The sequence below is a fragment of the Pecten maximus genome, chromosome 4 (genome assembly GCF_902652985.1).
Source record: "Pecten maximus chromosome 4, xPecMax1.1, whole genome shotgun sequence".
NCBI lineage: Eukaryota > Metazoa > Mollusca > Bivalvia > Pectinida > Pectinidae > Pecten > Pecten maximus.
In genome coordinates, this window is record NC_047018.1 from 10,124,961 (window position 1) to 10,145,028 (window position 20,068).

A 20,068-nucleotide genomic window follows, 5' to 3' on the forward strand; every position below is an offset into this window, starting at 1 on the left:
AAACATGTTACACCAAAAACAACAACAACCACGTGCACATTATGCAGAATACAAACATCCACAGCTGGATAACAATACCTTCGGCTTCTGTAAAAATAAGTAGTCCAATAATGCACATAATAGCCATAATAATCACAATATTAAATACAATACATGCATATGTAAAATTCCAATTTAAGTTCATTAATGAAGGAACAAATTGAACTTATCAATGATGTAATTAAATTCGCATTAATCAATCAGTAATTCAAAAGATGACGATTAACTGAATTAGCCAAAGACACAAGCTTTGCTTTATCAATTAAGTACCATTAGAAATTCATCATACAATGATGGACCCAAGTTCATCAGAAATATAATTGGAGTTCATCAATCATAAATCACCTATAAAACTGTCTAGTGATGGTGCAACATGGACACACATTTCAGGAGAGCACAATTATAACTTATTTCATATTAAATAAAATTCTCAAGGGCACATATTGCAATGAGTTTTCTAATCTATTAGTGACTTGATGAACTAGAACAACTGTATGATGATCATCAGTCTCCTGATACTGTGTCTTAACATACATAGTGTAGACTAGTGTTCAAATGTCCATAATACACATGTTAAAAAAGTGACATGCATTGATAATAATATCATCTGATCCTTCAAAATTGCAACATTTATTCAAGCATTAATATTTGTTTACATCAAATGCCCATGCAATGTTAACTAGTGTTCACCAATAGCACTCCACGTTTTACCATTATAGGATAGGGGATTGGGTGAATATAGCAGGCATGGTGAAATGATGAGCATGAAATACCATCTTCCACTTTTGAACAACTAAATTCAAGATTTATGTTCATCAATGATTTTCACAAAACCTACAAAGCATTTAAGTAATATGATCATTAGCTTTTCAGCTTTATTAGGAAATGCCTCTAAAATATATCCATAAAATTAAATGTCAATGCTCTTCCATTTCATATTTTACAAATCACTGTAACTAGGTTCTTAATGAGTGACACTAAGCCAACGGGGACATCCGTGAAGCATTTGAAGCATACCCAGTTAACACACAGGTAAGACTGCCATACAGATTATCAACAGGTAAGGTTGTTAATACAATCGTGCAAGGTACATACCTTCTTTCTTCTCTGAAACATGGCAGGTGGATATGATAGCATGTTAACATTAGACAAGGTTTCAGGGCCCAGCCAAATTACCAAGACATTGAAATACACCAGGTTTCAGGGCCCAGCCCAATTACCAAGACATTGAAATACATATGCTTTGAGAAAACATGCTTGAGATTTATCATAAACATTAAATTTGACCATGAAAATGGCTGATGTTTAGAAAGAAAATGATGGACAAAATAATAAAGCATTAACTCATGATTTCTGCTAAGTCATTCTTTTCCTCTCCAGACTGGAGATATACCCTTCAGTGGTATACCAACAGGCACTTATGTATTATAATGTTAAAGTTTACAGACATTATAAAGTGGACAGGAGGGGATCACACGTTCAACACCTGTATTTATAAGTGTCATCAAGTTAAACCCTGAAGTGTTGTAAAACAGAAAAACCTGCCCTTATTTAAAATTTTGTCATAGAACAGGGTAACAAATTCAACTAGGAAGAGAAAACTGTGTTGGACTGTTGAGAAGTTTTAAAGCAACCATTATACAGTTATTAAAGTCTACAACATGCATTTAAAGTAAAAAAAAAAATCATGTTCTCAAGGCACAAAACAGTATTACATTGTATTTTGAACAAATCATTGATCATAATTACATGCCTAACAAGCACACACAACAAAACATCCATTTCCATCAATATCCCATCTTAATTAGGCTCTGGGAGGTTAAAATTTGCTCAAACTATTTTTAATTTTCAATAGTATATAAAATATGTAATTGATGGAAAGCTTAAAAGGTAAGGTCAAGTTTGAGAAATTAAGAAATAATAGATAACTCTGATACATTTTTTTGTATTTCAATACTGATTTACCAATTAGTTTATGACCATGTCCTTTTATTTTACAGAAACATTGACGCTAATTAGTGATATTGATAAAAATGTCCATAAAACAGCACGCCTTCCTTACACATACCAACTTACACCTAATGCAAACTTCAGTCACACAGTGGACTTACATCATCATCAAGATGAATGCTCATGCTAGCATCAGACATGACAGACCGATTATCCTGACGTGATCGGCGGTCAGTATGCTGGACAACTGGTTGATAATTCTGCCGCCGTCTTGTGTCTGCAGGCTGCATGACTGGACGCTGCCGACGGTCAGTGGATATTTTTTCTTTCAAATTTTCATACTGAAAAATTCCCCAGATATTTCTCTTAAGTATTGGACTAAGTACATATCAGACTAGTACAAGATCATATATAAATTGACCAATCCAATCACTGACCACTGACCAATATTTGAGTGTCGGAAGGTGGAATTTACTTACATAAACTGACCAATCCAATTACACTGAATTATAAAGAAATGGTCAAACAGGAAATTTATGTTTAACTTCATACATGGAAGTCCTGGGTTTAAATTTACACTGTCATTTCACAGTGATAGAACAGTAGACAAAAAGCCTTTTCTCAGGGAACGTTGAACATTATGCATTACTACAAGAGGACCGTGGTATGACCACATACAGTCACTGGACATTGTAAACAGGGTCAATATATATACCATGTGTCCGTTACTAATTTTCTGTAAAAATGTTTTTGTCTTTAATCAGTTCACTTTCACTGGGCATCTGAAATGATGCTCAGATATCTACCCATATGACACCGAACTTATCCATTACACACACACAGCAGGTATATCCAAACTGATATTAGTTTATAATGTGAACAGCACAAACACACTGTTAGTTCACAAGGGATCCTTCATCACAGAAAACTCTTACCTTATCTTTTACTTCTCTCAATTGATTTTTTTTTTGTGTGTGATTACAATATTCATTATTTATATCTTATTTTTTAATTATTTTGCATTATTAACATTTTTTATTAACAATTTTGTGTTTTGGGTTACATGTGACCTGTAAAAATGAAAATAAAACCTATATTACATCCAATTATCACTTATCAAAGTTTTAGGGCTGCCAAAATATTCTCAGAAAAGAATTTTGAGAGTTGGCTCAGAGCCTCACCTCCAATTGCAGATGTCGGACTTCCTGGTCATGTGAGAGAGGAAGATGTGAACGGGCACGACTGGGGTGACGAGTTGATCGCCCTAGTTTACGGTCTGTGTCCTCCAAAGTATCTAAAAGGATCCTCTCCTCCAGATGGCGAAGGTCTCTTATCTTATTGCGATTCTCCTTATAATTTTTCAGTTCCGTGACCTTGGCAAATTTACATTTCAATGACTTTTGTTTTCATAATTATAGGCTTGCATCAAGCGGCTCATTAACAATACTTCAAATATGGAAGTATTATTAGGTATATGATAAACCAATATAACGAAGGGTTATATAAAGATAGAAACTGGTGAAAAGATGGAGATGGGTAACAAAGACAAAATGGTAAAATGATTGAGATGGGTGACAAAGACAAAATGGTAACAAGATTGAGATGGATGACAAAGTCAAAATGGTGAAAAGATTGAGATGGGTGACAAAGACAAAATGGTGAAAAGATTGAGATGGGTGACAAAGACAAAATGGTAACAAGATTGAGATAGGCGCCAAAGTCAAAGTGGTAAAAAGATTGAGATGGGTGACAAAGACAAAATGGTAACAAGATTGAGATAGGCACCAAAGACAAAGTGGTGAAAAGATTGAGATGGGTAACAAAGAGACAATGGTGAAAGGATTGAGATGGGTAACAAAGACAAAATGGTAACAAGATTGAGATGGGTAACAAAGACAAAATGGTAAAATGATTGAGATGGGTGACAAAGACAAAATGGTAACAAGATTGAGATGGATGACAAAGTCAAAATGGTGAAAAGATTGAGATGGATGACAAAGTCAAAGTGGTTAAAAGATTGAGATGGGTAACAAAGAGACAATGGTGAAAAGATTGAGATGGGTAACAAAGACAAAATGGTAACAAGATTGAGATGGGTGACAAAGAGACACTGGTGAAAGGATTCAGATGGGTGACAAAGACAAAGTGGTAAAAAGATTGAGATGGATGACAAAGAGACACTGGTGAAAGGATTCAGATGGGTGACAAAGACAAAATGGTAAAATGATTGAGATGGGTGACAAAGACAAAATGGTAACAAGATTGAGATGGATGACAAAGTCAAAATGGTGAAAAGATTGAGATGGGTGAAAAAGACAAAATGGTAACAAGATTGAGATAGGTGACAAAGAGAAACTGGTGAAAAGATTGAGATGGGGACAAAGACTAAATGGTAAAAAGATTGAGATGGGTGACAAAGAGAAACTGGTAAAAAGATTGAGATGGGTGACAAAGACAAAATGGTAACAAGATTGAGATGGGTGACAAAGACAAAATGGTAACAAGATTGAGATGGGTGACAAAGACAAAATGGTAACAAGATTGAGATAGGCACCAAAGACAAAGTGGTAAAAAGATTGAGATGGATGACAAAGTCAAAGTGGTAAAAAGATTGAGATGGGTAACAAAGAGACACTGGTGAAAAGATTGAGATAGGTGACAAAGACAAAATGGTAACAAGATTGAGATGGGTAACAAAGACAAAATGGTGAAAAGATTGAGATGGGTAACAAAGACAAAATGGTGAAAAGATTGAGATGGGTAACAAAGACAAAATGGTAACAAGATTGAGATGGGTAACAAAGACAAAGTGGTGAAAAGATTGAGATGGGTAACAAAGAGACAATGGTGAAAGGATTCAGATGGGTGACAAAGACAAAGTGGTAAAAAGATTGAGATGGATGACAAAGAGACACTGGTGAAAGGATTCAGATGGGTGACAAAGACAAAATGGTGAAAAAATTGAGATGGGTGACAAAGACAAAATGGTGAAAAGATTGAGATGGGTAACAAAGACAAAATGGTGAAAAGATTGAGATGGGTAACAAAGAGACACTGGTGAAAGGATTGAGATGGGTGACAAAGACAAAATGGTGAAAAAATTGAGATGGGTGACAAAGACAAAATGGTGAAAAGATTGAGATGGGTAACAAAGACAAAATGGTGAAAAAATTGAGATGGGTGACAAAGACAAAGTGGTAAAAAGATTGAGATGGTCAATAAAGACAAAATGGTAACAAGATTGAGATGGTTGACAAAGAGACACAAAATATAGCAATTGAAAGTGAGTGACATACAAAGTAAATCCTGGACAAATTGGTATATCAGAACAAAGGCTCATAACTCTGTATATGTATATGTGTTTGTTATATTGTCAGCAGAACAGAGGAGGAAACTAGATAGTAAGAAAGGGACATGATGGAAAGAAATTATTTGCACTCTGACCTGAGATACAAACAGACAATATACCAATGGCTGTGGGAATCTCATACAAAGTTGATGTGCCACCATAGGAATAAAGAGCATTGAACAGATAAAGCAGAAGGTTTAGAAATGCATTATCAAATTTATTTAGAATTTTTTCAAAGTCACAAGTATAGTACACTAGCAGAATAAAATGGAAACAGGATATTCCTTTATATATAGACATAACAATTTTTAAAACATTCAAATTTCTTGATGCATAATCAACTAAGTTTTTCACATAACACATTCCACAAACATTCTAGCTAAACAACACTATGTATACCATGCTTAGGCATTTCAGTCTATACACACTAGATTTGCCATGCTTATCAAACTCTTCATGTCATATCAATAATAAATGTATCATACAAAACCCTCTACTGGTCAGGTAATCTTTAAACCTCACATTTTTTGGAATCTTACCCTGCATATTTATAACCATCAGGTACTTTAAAAAAATTATTTTTCGCCTGGAAAAATCTCAATAGCTAGACATACCCTTGACATTTTCCTACAGTAAAACAATCCCCTGGAAATGTTCCTACATTAAAACACTCTCCAGAAAATTTTTATTTGACCAGACACCCCCAGGAAACCTTTCTATGGCCAGACATCCCCAGGAAACCTTTCTATGGCCAGACATCCCCAGGAAATCTTTCTATAGCCAGACACCCCCAGGAAACCTTTCTATGGCCAGACATCCCCAGGAAATCTTTCTATGGCCAGACATCCCCAGGAAACCTTTCTATAGCCAGACATCCCCAGGAAATCTTTCTATAGCCAGACACCCCCAGGAAACCTTTCTATAGCCAGACATCCCCCAGGAAACCTTTCTACGGCCAGACATCCCCCAGGAAACCTATCTACTGCCAGACATCACCAGGAAACCTTTCTATAGCCAGACATCCCCAGGAAACCTTTCTATGGCCAGACATCTCGAGGAAACCTTTCTATGGCCAGACATCTCCAGGAAACATATCTATAGCCAGACATCCCCAGGAAACCTTTCTATGGCCAGACATCCCCAAAAACAGAATATCCACTTGGAAAACATGAAGTTAAAATTGCCATAATCAGGTAACCTAGGGAGTATCTTTCATTTGTGAATAGAATATAATAATGTACTCAATATATATTTTATAAATAATCCCCCCATTTTAGGAGAGATTTTGAATGGTTGTGAACATGCAATGTTGACCTTGACTCTCTTGAGTATATCACATCTCTAACTACAATAGACTATTATACTATGTGTGTAAATTCATCCTTCACCAACACATGCTAATCAACATGCATTCTAATATTAACAATATTGCCTAAAAAGAATACAATTGTCCAAAGCATTGTGTACAGGTTTAAATTTCACATCAGGAAAAATATTTGAATGTCAGGCAAAATCAACCTCAAACTTCAAAGCTTACTACGTATACAATCAATTAATTTAGAACAACCTCAAAGCGTACTAAAATGTACTAACAATTCAAATATAACTTAACATTTAAAGAAAAACAGATTGATGATTTCTCAGTAATATGTTCTTCATATCGTCATAAACAACATGGAACAAGCACCAGTTTATTGTGCCTCTTGCTAACATACAAACAATACACAACATGCACCAGCACCTCCCTGTGTCAAGATCAACCCCATCACATGTACTTGTCTACTGCCGTGAGAGTCTGTGTCAGGATCACCCCATCACATGTACTTGTCTACTGGTGTGACAGTCTGTGTCAGGATCAACCCCATCACATGTATTGTCTACTGGCGTGAGAGTCTGTGTCAGGATCAACCCCATCACATGTATTGTCTACTGGCGTGAGAGTTTGTGTCAGGATCAACCCCATCACATGTACTTGTCTACTGCCGTGAGAGTCTGTGTCAGGATCAACCCCATCACATGTACTTGTCTACTGCCGTGAGAGTCTGTGTCAGGATCAACCCCATCACATGTACTTGTCTACTGCCGTGAGAGTCTGTGTCAGGATCACCCCATCACATGTACTTGTCTACTGGCGTGAGAGTCTGTGTCAGGATCAACTCCATCACATGTACGTGTCTACTGGCGTGAGAGTCTGTGTCAGGATCAACTCCATCACATGTACGTGTCTACTGGCGTGAGAGTCTGTGTCAAGATCAACCCCATCACATGTACGTGTCTACTGGCGTGAGAGTCTGTGTCAGGATCAACCCCATCACATGTACGTGTCTACTGGTACGAGAGTCTGTGTCAGGATCAACCCCATCACATGTACTTGTCTACTGGCATGAGAGTCTGTGTCAGGATCAACCCCATCACATGTACTTGTCTACTGGCGTGAGAGTTTGTGTCAGGATCAACCCCATCACATGTACTTGTCTACTGGCGTGAGAGTTTGTGTCAGGATCAACCCCATCACATGTACATGTCTACTGGCGTGAGAGTTTGTGTCAGGATCAACCCCATCACATGTATTGTCTACTGGCATGAGAGTCTGTGTCAGGATCAACCCCATCACATGTATTGTCTACTGGCGAGAGGGTCTGTGTCAGGATCAACCCCATCACATGTATTGTCTACTGGCGTGAGAGTTTGTGTCAGGATCAACCCCATCACATGTATTGTCTACTGGCGTGAGAGACTGTGTCAGGATCAACCCCATCACATGTACGTGTCTACTGGTGTGAGAGTCTATCACAAAACATGCACACACAGATATATATATCAAACACTTTGGTTTTGTAATGACTAAATACACTAACTGTACCTGCATGCTACCTCCCAAGCTCACTTTTCAGCACTTTGTTAAATCATTTAATTTGTTTTCAGTAATTGTTTTAAAGACCTTAAAATCATGAAGTTTTACATAAAGTGTGCAAATCACATTAAAATTATAATTCTTTTTTAATAAATAAGTTGATCAGTCACTCTTGATGGCCTGGATGGTAGAGTACACGGCTCCAAATCTAGGATAAACCAGGGAGTATGGTACTCAGAGAAAACCTGGGGGGTCAGGAAGGTGACTTTCTAACTTCCAGTCAGAAAACCTAACTCTACAGGTGAGAGGTCATATAAATGATAATAAGCAGAGCTATAAGATAAACATACAAAACACATGATCCATTTGTCTTCAGTTACATGCAGAATCAATATGAATGATAAACTGCTTAATGCATCATGTTTTTATCAAGTCTCCAAAATCATAATATCACTGTTGGTGCTGAAATGTGATTGGTCTGGCCCTATATATACCACAGATTTAGTTCTGGTTGTATCTAGGATGTATGGGTACAGATATAGGTACAAATCATGCAGTATACCTATATGTGACACAAGACTACTTACTAAGTAAGAGGAAATGGACGGCTGCAAGAAAACACTCTCTGTATCATTTACACAGACTATATATATATATATATATATATAGCTACAAAATCACATGACATGTTCCCTTCCACATTTCATCTTTAGTAAATGGTATATACATTAATTACTATAGTCTCTGTTACTTCAAACGGACAAAAATATGAACAATTCTGAAAAAAAAAGTTCTTTTCAAATAGTCTTATTCTGCCTAAATTCACCAAAATTGTGCAAATTTTATATAAATTTCACTTTCTTAATGAAAATTATATCTCTAGTATGTGTTTTATAGGTGTGTTGTAGTATTATATACTAGTATGTAGTAAGAAATAATCAGTGACTTATTTTGGACAACCGAAAAAATTTTTGTTGAACAACAGTGACTTAATTTGTTGGACAACATGCAGACACTTATTTTATTGGACAATAAATTCTTAATTTGATGGACAGCAGTGACTTATTTTGCTGGGTAACAGTGAGTTATTTTGTTGGACAACTGAGACTTATGTTGTTAGGTTTTTGCTATTATTACTTTTAAAATGTGATGAATTTTTTTCCTGATTATTATAAGAGAGTATGTTTTTTTTATTCTTCTTTTTTTCCCTATGAAATGTCTAGAAGTTATATATATGTTATTATACCATACGTAATTCTCATAAGCTGAGGTGTCAGTATGATGGATAATTGTCTGAGATGTCCAACATGCAATTATTGTGTATATCAGGTACAGTCTGTATATGTTAGGCATAGAAGAAAAGAGTTTGGCTGGACAACAGCAACAAAATTAAGATTTAGAAAGTTAATTGAAAAAAGTTGTTACTGTTCAATAAAAAGTAAAGAGTAAAACAAAGAAGAAATATTATCAATAGATAATGAATTCATGGTCCTGTCAAAATAACCGATCCCCCGACTGAGTGGAGAGGACGCTAAAGTAAAAATGTTTGGTATTTCTGAAGCACTGTTTGTTAGTAAAACAGCCCTGTCTACAATCCTCATTTACCTGTGGATATATTCAAATAAACCTCAATATAATATTGGTCATTACACTCAGTCGAGTCGATCGATCTTGTCCACCATTTCGCAGAACTGTCGTATTAGAGAAATCCAAACCAATATAAGCATTAATCAACACTGTGTCAACAGACCGAGTACAAATGTTTAAGCACTCACCTTCTTCTCTGCTTTCTTCTGTAAAAATAGTCAACTTCCTAATCATACCCTAGTTACATTTTATATTTTGTTTTCCAAATTTGTAATTCAAATAAATATCAATAATTTCATATCAGTTTTGACTGAAAAAAAAAAACTAAAACAATGATTTTTTTTATGTCACCAAAAAGACATAAAACTTAAGTTTGATCAAAACTTTTCCCACGCAAGATTGATGTTCAATAATATCCATGTATAGTCTGGGATTCTACTCCTAATTACACATACAATTTGGTGGTTTTATCTATCCTCTAATGTAAGCTGATGAAAGAAAATGTATGTTTGTTAAAGTAGGTTTTCCTATTCTAAGTTAAAATACAAGCTATGAGGATGAAGTACTTACCACATCAGGAGAATGAGGAGGCGGGGATGGGCTACCTGCTGACCACAGTCCCTTTCTCAACAGGAGATTGTCTGGATCACCAATATTCCCACCAACACAAAACTTTTTCTTGTGTTTTTGTAAAAGTTGCATAGATTCAAAATTCATGTGACAATCATGACACTTATAGTTGCCATCAGCCATGATGACAGCTTAATCTGTATCGTCCTACGTCAGCACAAAATATTCTTACTTCTTTTCTTCCTCTTCCTCCAAATCATTCTTTAATTCTGTAACAGAATAAACATAAACTATATTACTAATGTTAAATGAATGTGATGGTTTTAACTGTCAATATACCTTGTTTAGATGGTATTGTTTCCAGATAAAAGATTTACTGAGCTGTTTGACTCCAGTGACATGTTGACATTATATATATAGTAATTGGTAAATGGCCGCACTACACTGGACAAGAAGTGTAAACTTAATACAGAGGTTTCCTTCTGTTTAATATGTAAATCAAGACATACCTGATAAACATTCTCCCAGACGGCTTCATTTCATATCTACATATTCATTTCTATTGTGTTGGCCAATCACCTGAATAATAGGTGATCATTATACCAACAGCTGAGCAGTACTGGACGATATAACCACAACAATAATTATACCTGTATTTTTGTACTAAATTATTATAATACCATGATATATAATCATGGAGAAATTATATCCCAAGAAAATATACCAGCAACAAGATAGTACATTTCCTTCAAAAGTAGGATGAATACACAAATCTTTAAAAAAAAAAGTAATAATTATTTCAGTCAACAGAATCTTCCTGTGCCATTGAACCAGCCAGCAATAAATTACTTATCAAACACATATTATGTACGGCCCTTAGATTTCTCTTTATGAATACTTCTATTCAGGATATGTTCTGGCTTTACAAAGCTCCAAGGGTAAAATTTCAAAAACCAAAACCATTTTCTCTTAATCATGTTAAAAAAATTCGTTTAATTGGGTTGGAAAAGTCGTATTTTTCGGTTATTCGAATAGAACAATCGGGACAAAAAATTGAAATGCTCCGATTTTCACGAAAGTCATCGCGTATTTCTTTTAAGTTTTAGACATTTATAAACAAATAGTGTAATTTTGATGGTTAAAATGTCAAAAAAACGGTTAAATATTACCTTAAACGGTAATGTTATGTCGGGGTTTTTTATGTTCAGAACTGTGTTGTTGTTGATTCTGCCTCGTGTGGTTTTTCCCCAACAGGAAGTCGACTAAGAATTGTGGGTAAAATTAAATGTTATTTTTAGAGTCAGCAGCAGGCAAAACGTAATGGGGTTTTAAAAGCATAATTAAGCGACTAGACAATTAAACTTTTACGTCTGGGATGTAAAATCTTCGAAGCAGAAACCAAAACAATAGGTTTTGACCTGGGTCTGATATTGCTACAGATCGATTGATATCACCGCTTACTGTATGTGGCGAATCCAAAGTGAGGGGTTCGCCACGGGGAAATGTGACGACACCGGTACACAGGTGAGTTAAAAATCAGTAGCAAGCAGTAAAATGACAGACGCCCGACGTTAGCTCATAATTCCTATTCAGGTAAGGATTAGAACTGGTTAATAAAAAACATTACATTGGATTTCGGTTTGTTTTTATCAGTGACTCCCAATGTCAAGTTCGTATAAATTTATACCACATGAAACGACCTAAATAAACTCTGTTTCTCCGATCTCTGTGCTTTGGTAATTGGAAATAATATGGAATATTTTAAACTTCAAAGCGAACATAAGAATGTCTCTATGATAAACATAAATGATTTTAGCTGTAATTGTCGGCAAGTCCTTAGATCGTATGTCAAATTAGGAACACATGGATGAAACAGGGATGTATGACCCCCTGATTTGAGGTGCTACGATTGTACTGTGCCGCGAATAAGAAAATCATTAAGGTTTTGTTATTTTTATACACACATTTTTATAAAATTAGTAATAGTAATCTGACAATTTGACATCAGTAAAAGCACAAACAAAATCACCGTTTATTAACAATAATAACGCAAATATTTTCATCCAAAATCGACCCAAGTCTGACAACCATTACGGACCAAATCCAAGATGGCGACGTGCATTTCGGCTTATCGGGTAAGTCGGTTAATCGGGTAAAAAGCCCCCACAAATAGGCAACCCGATTAAGCGGAATGCACTGTATAGTCTAGGATTCCACTTCTAACTACACATACAATTTGGTGGTTTTATCTATCCTCTAAGAGTAAGCTGATGAAAGAAAATATATGTTTGTTAAAGTAGGTTTTCCTATTCTAAGTTAAAATACAAGCTATGAGGATGAAGTACTTACCACATCAGGAGAATGAGGAGGTGGGGATGGGCTACCTGCTGACCACAGTCCCTTTCTCAACAGGAGGTTGTCTGGATCACCAATATTCCCACCAACACAAAACTTTTTCTTGTGTTTTTGTAAAAGTTGCATAGATTCAAAATTCATGTGACAATCATGACACTTATAGTTGCCATCAGCCATGATGACAGCTTAATCTGTATCGTCCTACGTCAGCACAAAATATTCTTACTTCTTTTCTTCCTCTTCCTCCAAATCATTCTTTAATTCTGTAACAGAATAAACATAAACTATATTACTAATGTTAAATGAATGTGATGGTTTTAACTGTCAATATACCTTGTTTAGATGGTATTGTTTCCAGATAAAAGATTTACTGAGCTGTTTGACTCCAGTGACATGTTGACATTATATACATGTATATAGTAATTGGTAAATGGCCGCACTACACTGGACAAGAAGTGTAAACTTAATACAGAGGTTTCCTTCTGTTTAATATGTAAATCAAGACATACCTGATAAACATTCTCCCAGACGGCTTCATTTCATATCTACATATTCATTTCTATTGTGTTGGCCAATCACCTGAATAATAGGTGATCATTATACCAACAGCTGAGCAGTACTGGACGATATAACCACAACAATAATTATACCTGTATTTTTGTACTAAATTATTATAATACCATGATATATAATCATGGAGAAATTATATCCCAAGAAAATATACCAGCAACAAGATAGTACATTTCCTTCATAAGTAGGATGAATACACAAATCTTTAAAAAAAAAAGTAATAATTATTTCAGTCAACAGAATCTTCCTGTGCCATTGAACCAGCCAGCAATAAATTACTTATCAAACACATATAATGTACGGCCCTTAGATTTCTCTTTATGAATACTTCTATTCAGGATATGTTCTGGCTTTACAAAGCTCCAAGGATTTGTCAATAACTTTATATTTACCTCTACATAATAAACGCCATCCTTAAATAAAATTACATCCATGATAAGAATATGTCTTTTCAAATCCTTCAATGATGTTTAAATTTGATTTTTCCACACCTATGGTAGATTAGCGGACAAGAAATGAACAGTTGTATGGTTTCCAGGCAGCTTTGTACAGTCTGACTCAACTGTTATCACGACATGAGGGTGGATCAAGGGTTCTCAGATACATGTCCTTTTACCAGACACTTATGTACGTACCATGCCCATATTACGAAAAAATACCTGCTGGTTAGCCTTCATTTTAAGAATAACTATTTTTTTTATATAACATTATTTTCTCAGATTAGCTTAAGTAATGAATATAATCCATGGATCAAGTTGAACTTAAAAACTAACTTTGTTTACCATTCAAAATTAGTATTCGCCAGAATTAACTGAAATCCTTAAGCAATGAAATTGTTCGTGAATTCTACTTAAAAACAATAAAAAAATTATTTCATATCTTTTTCTTTTTACATTTTTCTGGTCTGAGCATCCTATTCATTCTCCCTAAGTATAATTGCTGACTCAAAATGGTTCCTATCATGAATCTTTTTCGAGAATTTTCAGAATTTTAGAAATTCTTGCTTTCCCAAGTGCACAATTTTCTTGGGATTGATGGTACTGATATAGATAATATGTACCATCTCATATAAATCATATATGCCTATAAACTTTGAATTCTTTGTTCTTTGAAAAACATTGCTTGACATCTTGAGGTATCCCAAAAATGGTGACAATATGGGTTTTGCTTATTGAATTTATATCAAATAACCTGTATGAAAAAAAGGCAAAACAATAGTACTCAGAATTAAAGTAGTGATACCTTCAAACAGTTAAAGTTTGTTTAACACTGATTTTATTGTGGCAAAGGACTGGACCATGGACTATACCGATGTCCTGGCATTACAGGTACATGTATGAAGTATTTCAATATCAGCTGCATTAAGAACCTACGATTCATCTTTCTTTCTTATTGACAAAGGGACACCAGACATCATAAAGGGTAGTTTTAAATATAGTGTTGTATGTTGTTTTCAACATTACCACATAGAAATACAGATATGCACATACAGTATTTGACCTACCTGGTAATTAGGGCACCCTTACCTTTTTTTCTAAGAAAAACAACAACATTTGACTGAGTGTCAAACTGGTGTTAAAAAGTAATGATCTATGTGAAAATGTTTTGCTACTTTTTCAGTTCGATTTTCTTTAGCAAAATTAGTCACTGAACAGAAGTCTTTGCCACATTGTCTAAGCTTATACAATCTTACAGGAATATATTATTGATATCTAGCTGAATAAATGTTAATGAATAGGTATCTTCATTTGGAATATTTTTATAACCAAATATTTTACAGTTTCCAAAGCCTTTGGTATTCTGCTATAAGGTATAAACGGTTTCATAAAACTTCAGAATAACGAACCTTAATAAGCACCCCATGTGCAGTCAATTACCTGTGTCATGCGCCCTTATTAGGACAAATATGTTCCACAGATTTTATTCTGACTGTAGGACTTACAAAAATCGTCGTAATACCGTTTAAACAAATTCTGACGAGAGCATGGACACAGTTCAAATTCAATTGTTTTACTTACACATTGCGTCAAGATTGAAATGATACAGATATTTACATGAAATCACAATTGTCTTGTACAGTGGATAAGAGATAAGAGCCAAAAATGGCTTATTAGACACATTATTATGCTCATAAAACACATGGTATAATAAAAAAAATCTAACAATCTTCATGAAACTCACATATATTTAATCTATCCAACTGAAGAAGTTAGGCAACTTCTTTTTCATAGTTGAGGTGAAAAATATCAATTATACATAAATTCCCAATTGATATGATTTGTAATTGGTGAAAGTAATCATCTTCAATCAAGTGCAAATATTTTGTGATGGAGTGAATAGTGTAAAAATAGAGAGTTAATGTCATCTTATTAAGTCAGACTTTATACAGTGGGAAAAGTTCTCTTAAATCTAGTGGTAGGATATTTACATTGAGAGCGAGAGATCACAAGTTCAATGACTGGCACGGGCAGGGCATTTGGCGACAGGCTGTTTCAAACGTCAAGTTTTTTCTATCAAAACAAATTCTTTCTAATATTTAGGCAAATCAGTATTTTTCTATTTTTGTGAGACGAACTTGGACATTTCGGGATCATATATATTCCTACCGGTCATTATTTTTACTGATCAGTCGCGATCGTACGGTAGGCCTATGCTATTGTTTATAAATGTTGCTTGAAATCAAGCATCGTCCTAAATCTAACCTATTGCATTAAGTGATACATTTTCAAGAACAACAGCTAATGTATGTTATAGTAAACTGTTAACTTTTATCATGGTTAAACAGTAATTAACTTCGACTGCACATACTGTAGCGTTAACTTTGCCGATCTGTGCAGTAAGTACCGCCCTTACAAGACAAGTAAAGACAACACAAATTCATTATCAAGTCAAGCAGGAATTACAATTAAACTAGAACAAAAACAATAAACAACTTACCATCGTGTGAAAATTCTATTAAAACAGCAATATCACTGAATGTTTACATCCCTTCTCAGCCTTCCTATCGGTCGTTACAGAAGCCAACGTTCTGGTCAGACGCCATCATGACACCTGTTGCGCGCGCAGACAAAATCGCTACTTTTCTTATCGTTGCCTGGGTGATGTTTACAAATAGCCTACTTTCACAATGACCGACCACGTGTATTTTGTTGTTGATGAAAATGATAGAAAATGCAAAAAAGATTACAACTTCATAGTTCAGTAATAAGCTTCACACTATTGCACCTTGATGATAACAATAAGTTAGTCTTCATGCATCTTCGCTAGCCAAGGCTTCTGATTACGTTACACTACACGAACCCTTGGCGGATATAGTCGTGTTCAAACCGTCGCGCCCTGGAATCCCAGGGCATCCAATCAAATCGCGTTTTACACTCGGGCTTGGTTTCGCAGTAAACAAAAATTGCGGCACCCAGTACAGAGCTACAATGTCGACTATGTCATGGCATTTTACCTATATACAGAGACATACAATCTTTAGGGGAACATTCGCAGTGTTTGATAAATCTATTTAAGTCATTGATCACATATCTCATCGAAATGACACAAGCCTCCATGTGTGTTTGTTAACATCACAGATGAAGTAAATCGGTAACGCTCGTTTTGATTGGTCGAAAATTTCATGCGTAAAGAGTGGTAATTTTGAATCTCCGCTAGAGGGCCAGAACTGACGCCTATATCCGCCAAGGGTTCGTGTAGTGTAACGTAATCAGAAGCCTTGGCTAGCGAAGATGGTCTTCATGATATACACTGTACTCTAGTTACAAACTGGCATTAAAAAAGCAATGCCACATTATTCCATAAAAATACATTTTAAGATCTAACGTTAGTGGACATTTTGCAAGAGTTCCACATGTAATAGTCTTGCTCACATTTTGCAAGAGTTCCACATACATGTAATAGTCTTGCTCAAGTTCCAGTGTTTTTATGGTGGGATGGGCTAACTAATCCAAGTACCTGTGGTGACAGGAATGACCACATTATTTCTGTTAATTAAGTTAATTAAGTCCATACTATATAATACATGTATCATATTTACTGAAAATAAACAATTCACTACAGATGCCATTCCTGTCATGTTTGGTTTTAGCCCCATGTTTTCTCTGGCCCCGATACTATGGCTAGTTGGTTTTACAGTATATATATATCTATAAATATTACAGAAGATTATGTGAACATTTCTATTTGGTACATGTTTGCTCATTTAAGAAAATTATTATAATTTGTTTTCATAAATTAACAGAAAGAAATATCTATATGGCACAATGGAAATTCTGTTCATTTTCTATATAGCTATAGGTAGGATGGATAAAGGGAACAAACTCCTAGTATGAACCTCTGTGGTTAATAGTAGATTATAGACGGGTGATTGTACATATGCCAATCAAATTTCAAAATCTTATCTTAAATCAAACTTCACCTTTAATTAATTTATATTAGAATAATTTCAGGTTGTTTAATGGAAAGTGATATTGAAGACAGGGACTTTGCACTTTCAAATCTATATTCATATATAACTATATTGACCTCACCAAGGTCCCTAATTGATAAATACAATGCATAGGCTTATATGGAAAATTGGTTAAAATTTTGTGCCAAGTTCTTTTGATATGGAACAGATTGTACTTATATTTATTGAATATTCTAATGAGGTAAGATATATGAATGATATGCCTTCCGACAATTTGACAGAGTCTTGGCTTTACATTAGTATGTATCCATGTATCGTCCGAAACCCACGAGATACCACTCTTACGTTTGCATCTAACGTAGAGTAACGAAGAGCGGTGTGTCGTGGGTTCCCGATGATGGTATCAATGTTATTATTAGTCAATAGGTTTTTATACATATACTTAGCAATTTTATGAAATAGAATACTACAGAATCATTTGCATGTTTTTGTTCCTTGTTCCTACAATTTGTATACATTTCGGTGTTGCTTCAAAGGATTAGTCCCCAAAGTCAGATATGATTAGGTATACTTTCTTATGCAATCCATTTTAATCAAATTAATTTGGGTAATTTTCAGTCACCCACTGCATGACATAGTGAACTCATACAATAATGCACCGATGATGGCAATCTTTATTTGTGTAGTAACTAATTCTACACACTGATAGACCCATCATTTTTGGTGGAATCAGTGTCAATGAATTCCACTTTTCAAGACTAACACTAGTTTTACTTGGCAATATCAGAAAGTCAGTTCAAGTGTACCCTAGCCCGAGTTTCCTCTGGCCCTGACACCATGTCTGGTGTAGGAAACTCGGGCTAGTGTACCCATGCCCCAAGGATGAAGTTCCAGTGACAAGAAGTGCAGGAGATCAGGCCCAAGCATTTTTTAACTTTATGTAGATTGATGATCAAAATGTAGGTTAGGGTGACCCATTTTTTATACATGACACATCAATTCACCTAGGTAAGTTTCGCTGATAACTTAAGTAGTGTAGTAAATACAGACAGGAAAACATTTTTCTTTGATGCAAGTCAAAATGTGAACACGACACACTACTCCACAAATAAAAACCCACACCCCTAGTAGGAAGTTTAAATTACAAGTACAGTAGCAGATTGAGTCCGGACAAACTTTGATGCAGGTCAAAGGTCAAAATATTGGTCAGAGTGACCTACCTATGGTACAGGACACATCGCCTCATCTAGAACAATAGCCTGAATTTTCTCTGGCCTTGACATGAGACTTAGACATACCTGGTATCTAACGTTATTTGTCTGAATGTCTAAATCTGTTGTCGGGGTCAGAGGAAACTGGGGCTAGGTGAACCAATGCCCTAATTTAAGCATGAAGTCACAGTTACAAGTAGTGTATGAGACAGACCCAACATAAAAGTTTCGACTCACTGCAAACCTAACCAGATAGCAAAGGTCAGGGTTTGCCTCAAGGTTAATACCGACATCATGAATGTTTTCATAACATACCTTCAGACTCAAGATTGTATGGTTATAAGTTGGTAATCTCCTGGGTGGTCCTACTTCTAATCACCCTGTAGGTCCGTTTCTGTTCAGGTTTTGTTTTCTCAATCTGTATTAGCATCTAATCCAGTATGATTGATGTCCATCATATTGCTTCCATTTGTACAATATCTATGTTTTATCCCCACCACCTGACATATAATACTAACTCACTATTTCAGTACCTGGTATGGTTGATATCCATAGTTCCATCAGTCTATATCAGATTAGGCACAAGTTGGGACCATTAGGAATCAATGTTATTTGAGACAGATCCACAGAAGAAACAGCAGTACCAATCTACAACTCTCAAAATCCAAGAGAGTCAGCTGTCAATCATCATGACTATGTGATTAGTCCAAAATTTGACGATGCACTACTAGGTCACAAAGGTCGGTCACTTTCCTGATCTGTCTCAGAATTGAGCACACACTAGGGACAAGAGAAACCTTCACATGAAATCCATGAAAGAACCATTAAGTATCAGATACTTTCTTATATAAATCAACTAATATTGTCCAGTTTCTTTCCCCAGTTAGCCACAAAATCAAAGATGGAAATATAGCAGATACGTATATAATATATCTGAATATAGGAACGAAGAGAATCCTGAGAAACCTTCTGATACTTCTCAAGTTAGAGCAACAAGAAGGATTGTTTATTAACAGACAGAAGAGAACCTGTGATTAGTGTTCAAGTTTTGTTTTACACAGATGTCTTAATTTAGAGTGTCAATAACATATTCCTTAAGAATAATATCTTTCTTGGGTTTTTTCTGGGTACAAACTCATGAACCTCACTCACAATACCAGACCTGCCAACCT

General features: G+C 35.3%; 1 protein-coding gene across 18 annotated transcripts in view; it reads right to left on the minus strand.

Moving 5' to 3' along the window:
* LOC117325189 overlaps positions 1–16,323 on the minus strand; it is an 86,935-nt gene extending 70,612 nt beyond the window's left edge. For 3 of the 18 annotated variants that reach the window (XM_033881205.1, XM_033881204.1, XM_033881194.1), the window contains exons 1-8: positions 16,212–16,323; positions 12,699–12,967; positions 9,968–9,985; positions 8,780–8,800; positions 3,171–3,362; positions 2,151–2,330; positions 1,135–1,146; positions 79–87 (exon numbers count right to left, since the gene is read on the minus strand). In XM_033881205.1, the coding sequence (XP_033737096.1) occupies positions 79–87; positions 1,135–1,146; positions 2,151–2,330; positions 3,171–3,362; positions 8,780–8,800; positions 9,968–9,985; positions 12,699–12,881 (615 nt within the window). In that variant the 5' untranslated portion in view covers positions 12,882–12,967; positions 16,212–16,323. Of the gene's footprint in view, positions 1–78; positions 88–1,134; positions 1,147–2,150; positions 2,331–3,170; positions 3,363–8,779; positions 8,801–9,967; positions 9,986–10,349; positions 10,637–12,698; positions 12,968–13,213; positions 13,349–16,211 lie in introns of those variants that run through there. The other 15 variants (XM_033881196.1, XM_033881198.1, XM_033881201.1 and 12 more) reach the window with 15 other exon arrangements.
* Between the last annotated feature and the right edge of the window lie 3,745 nt (positions 16,324–20,068).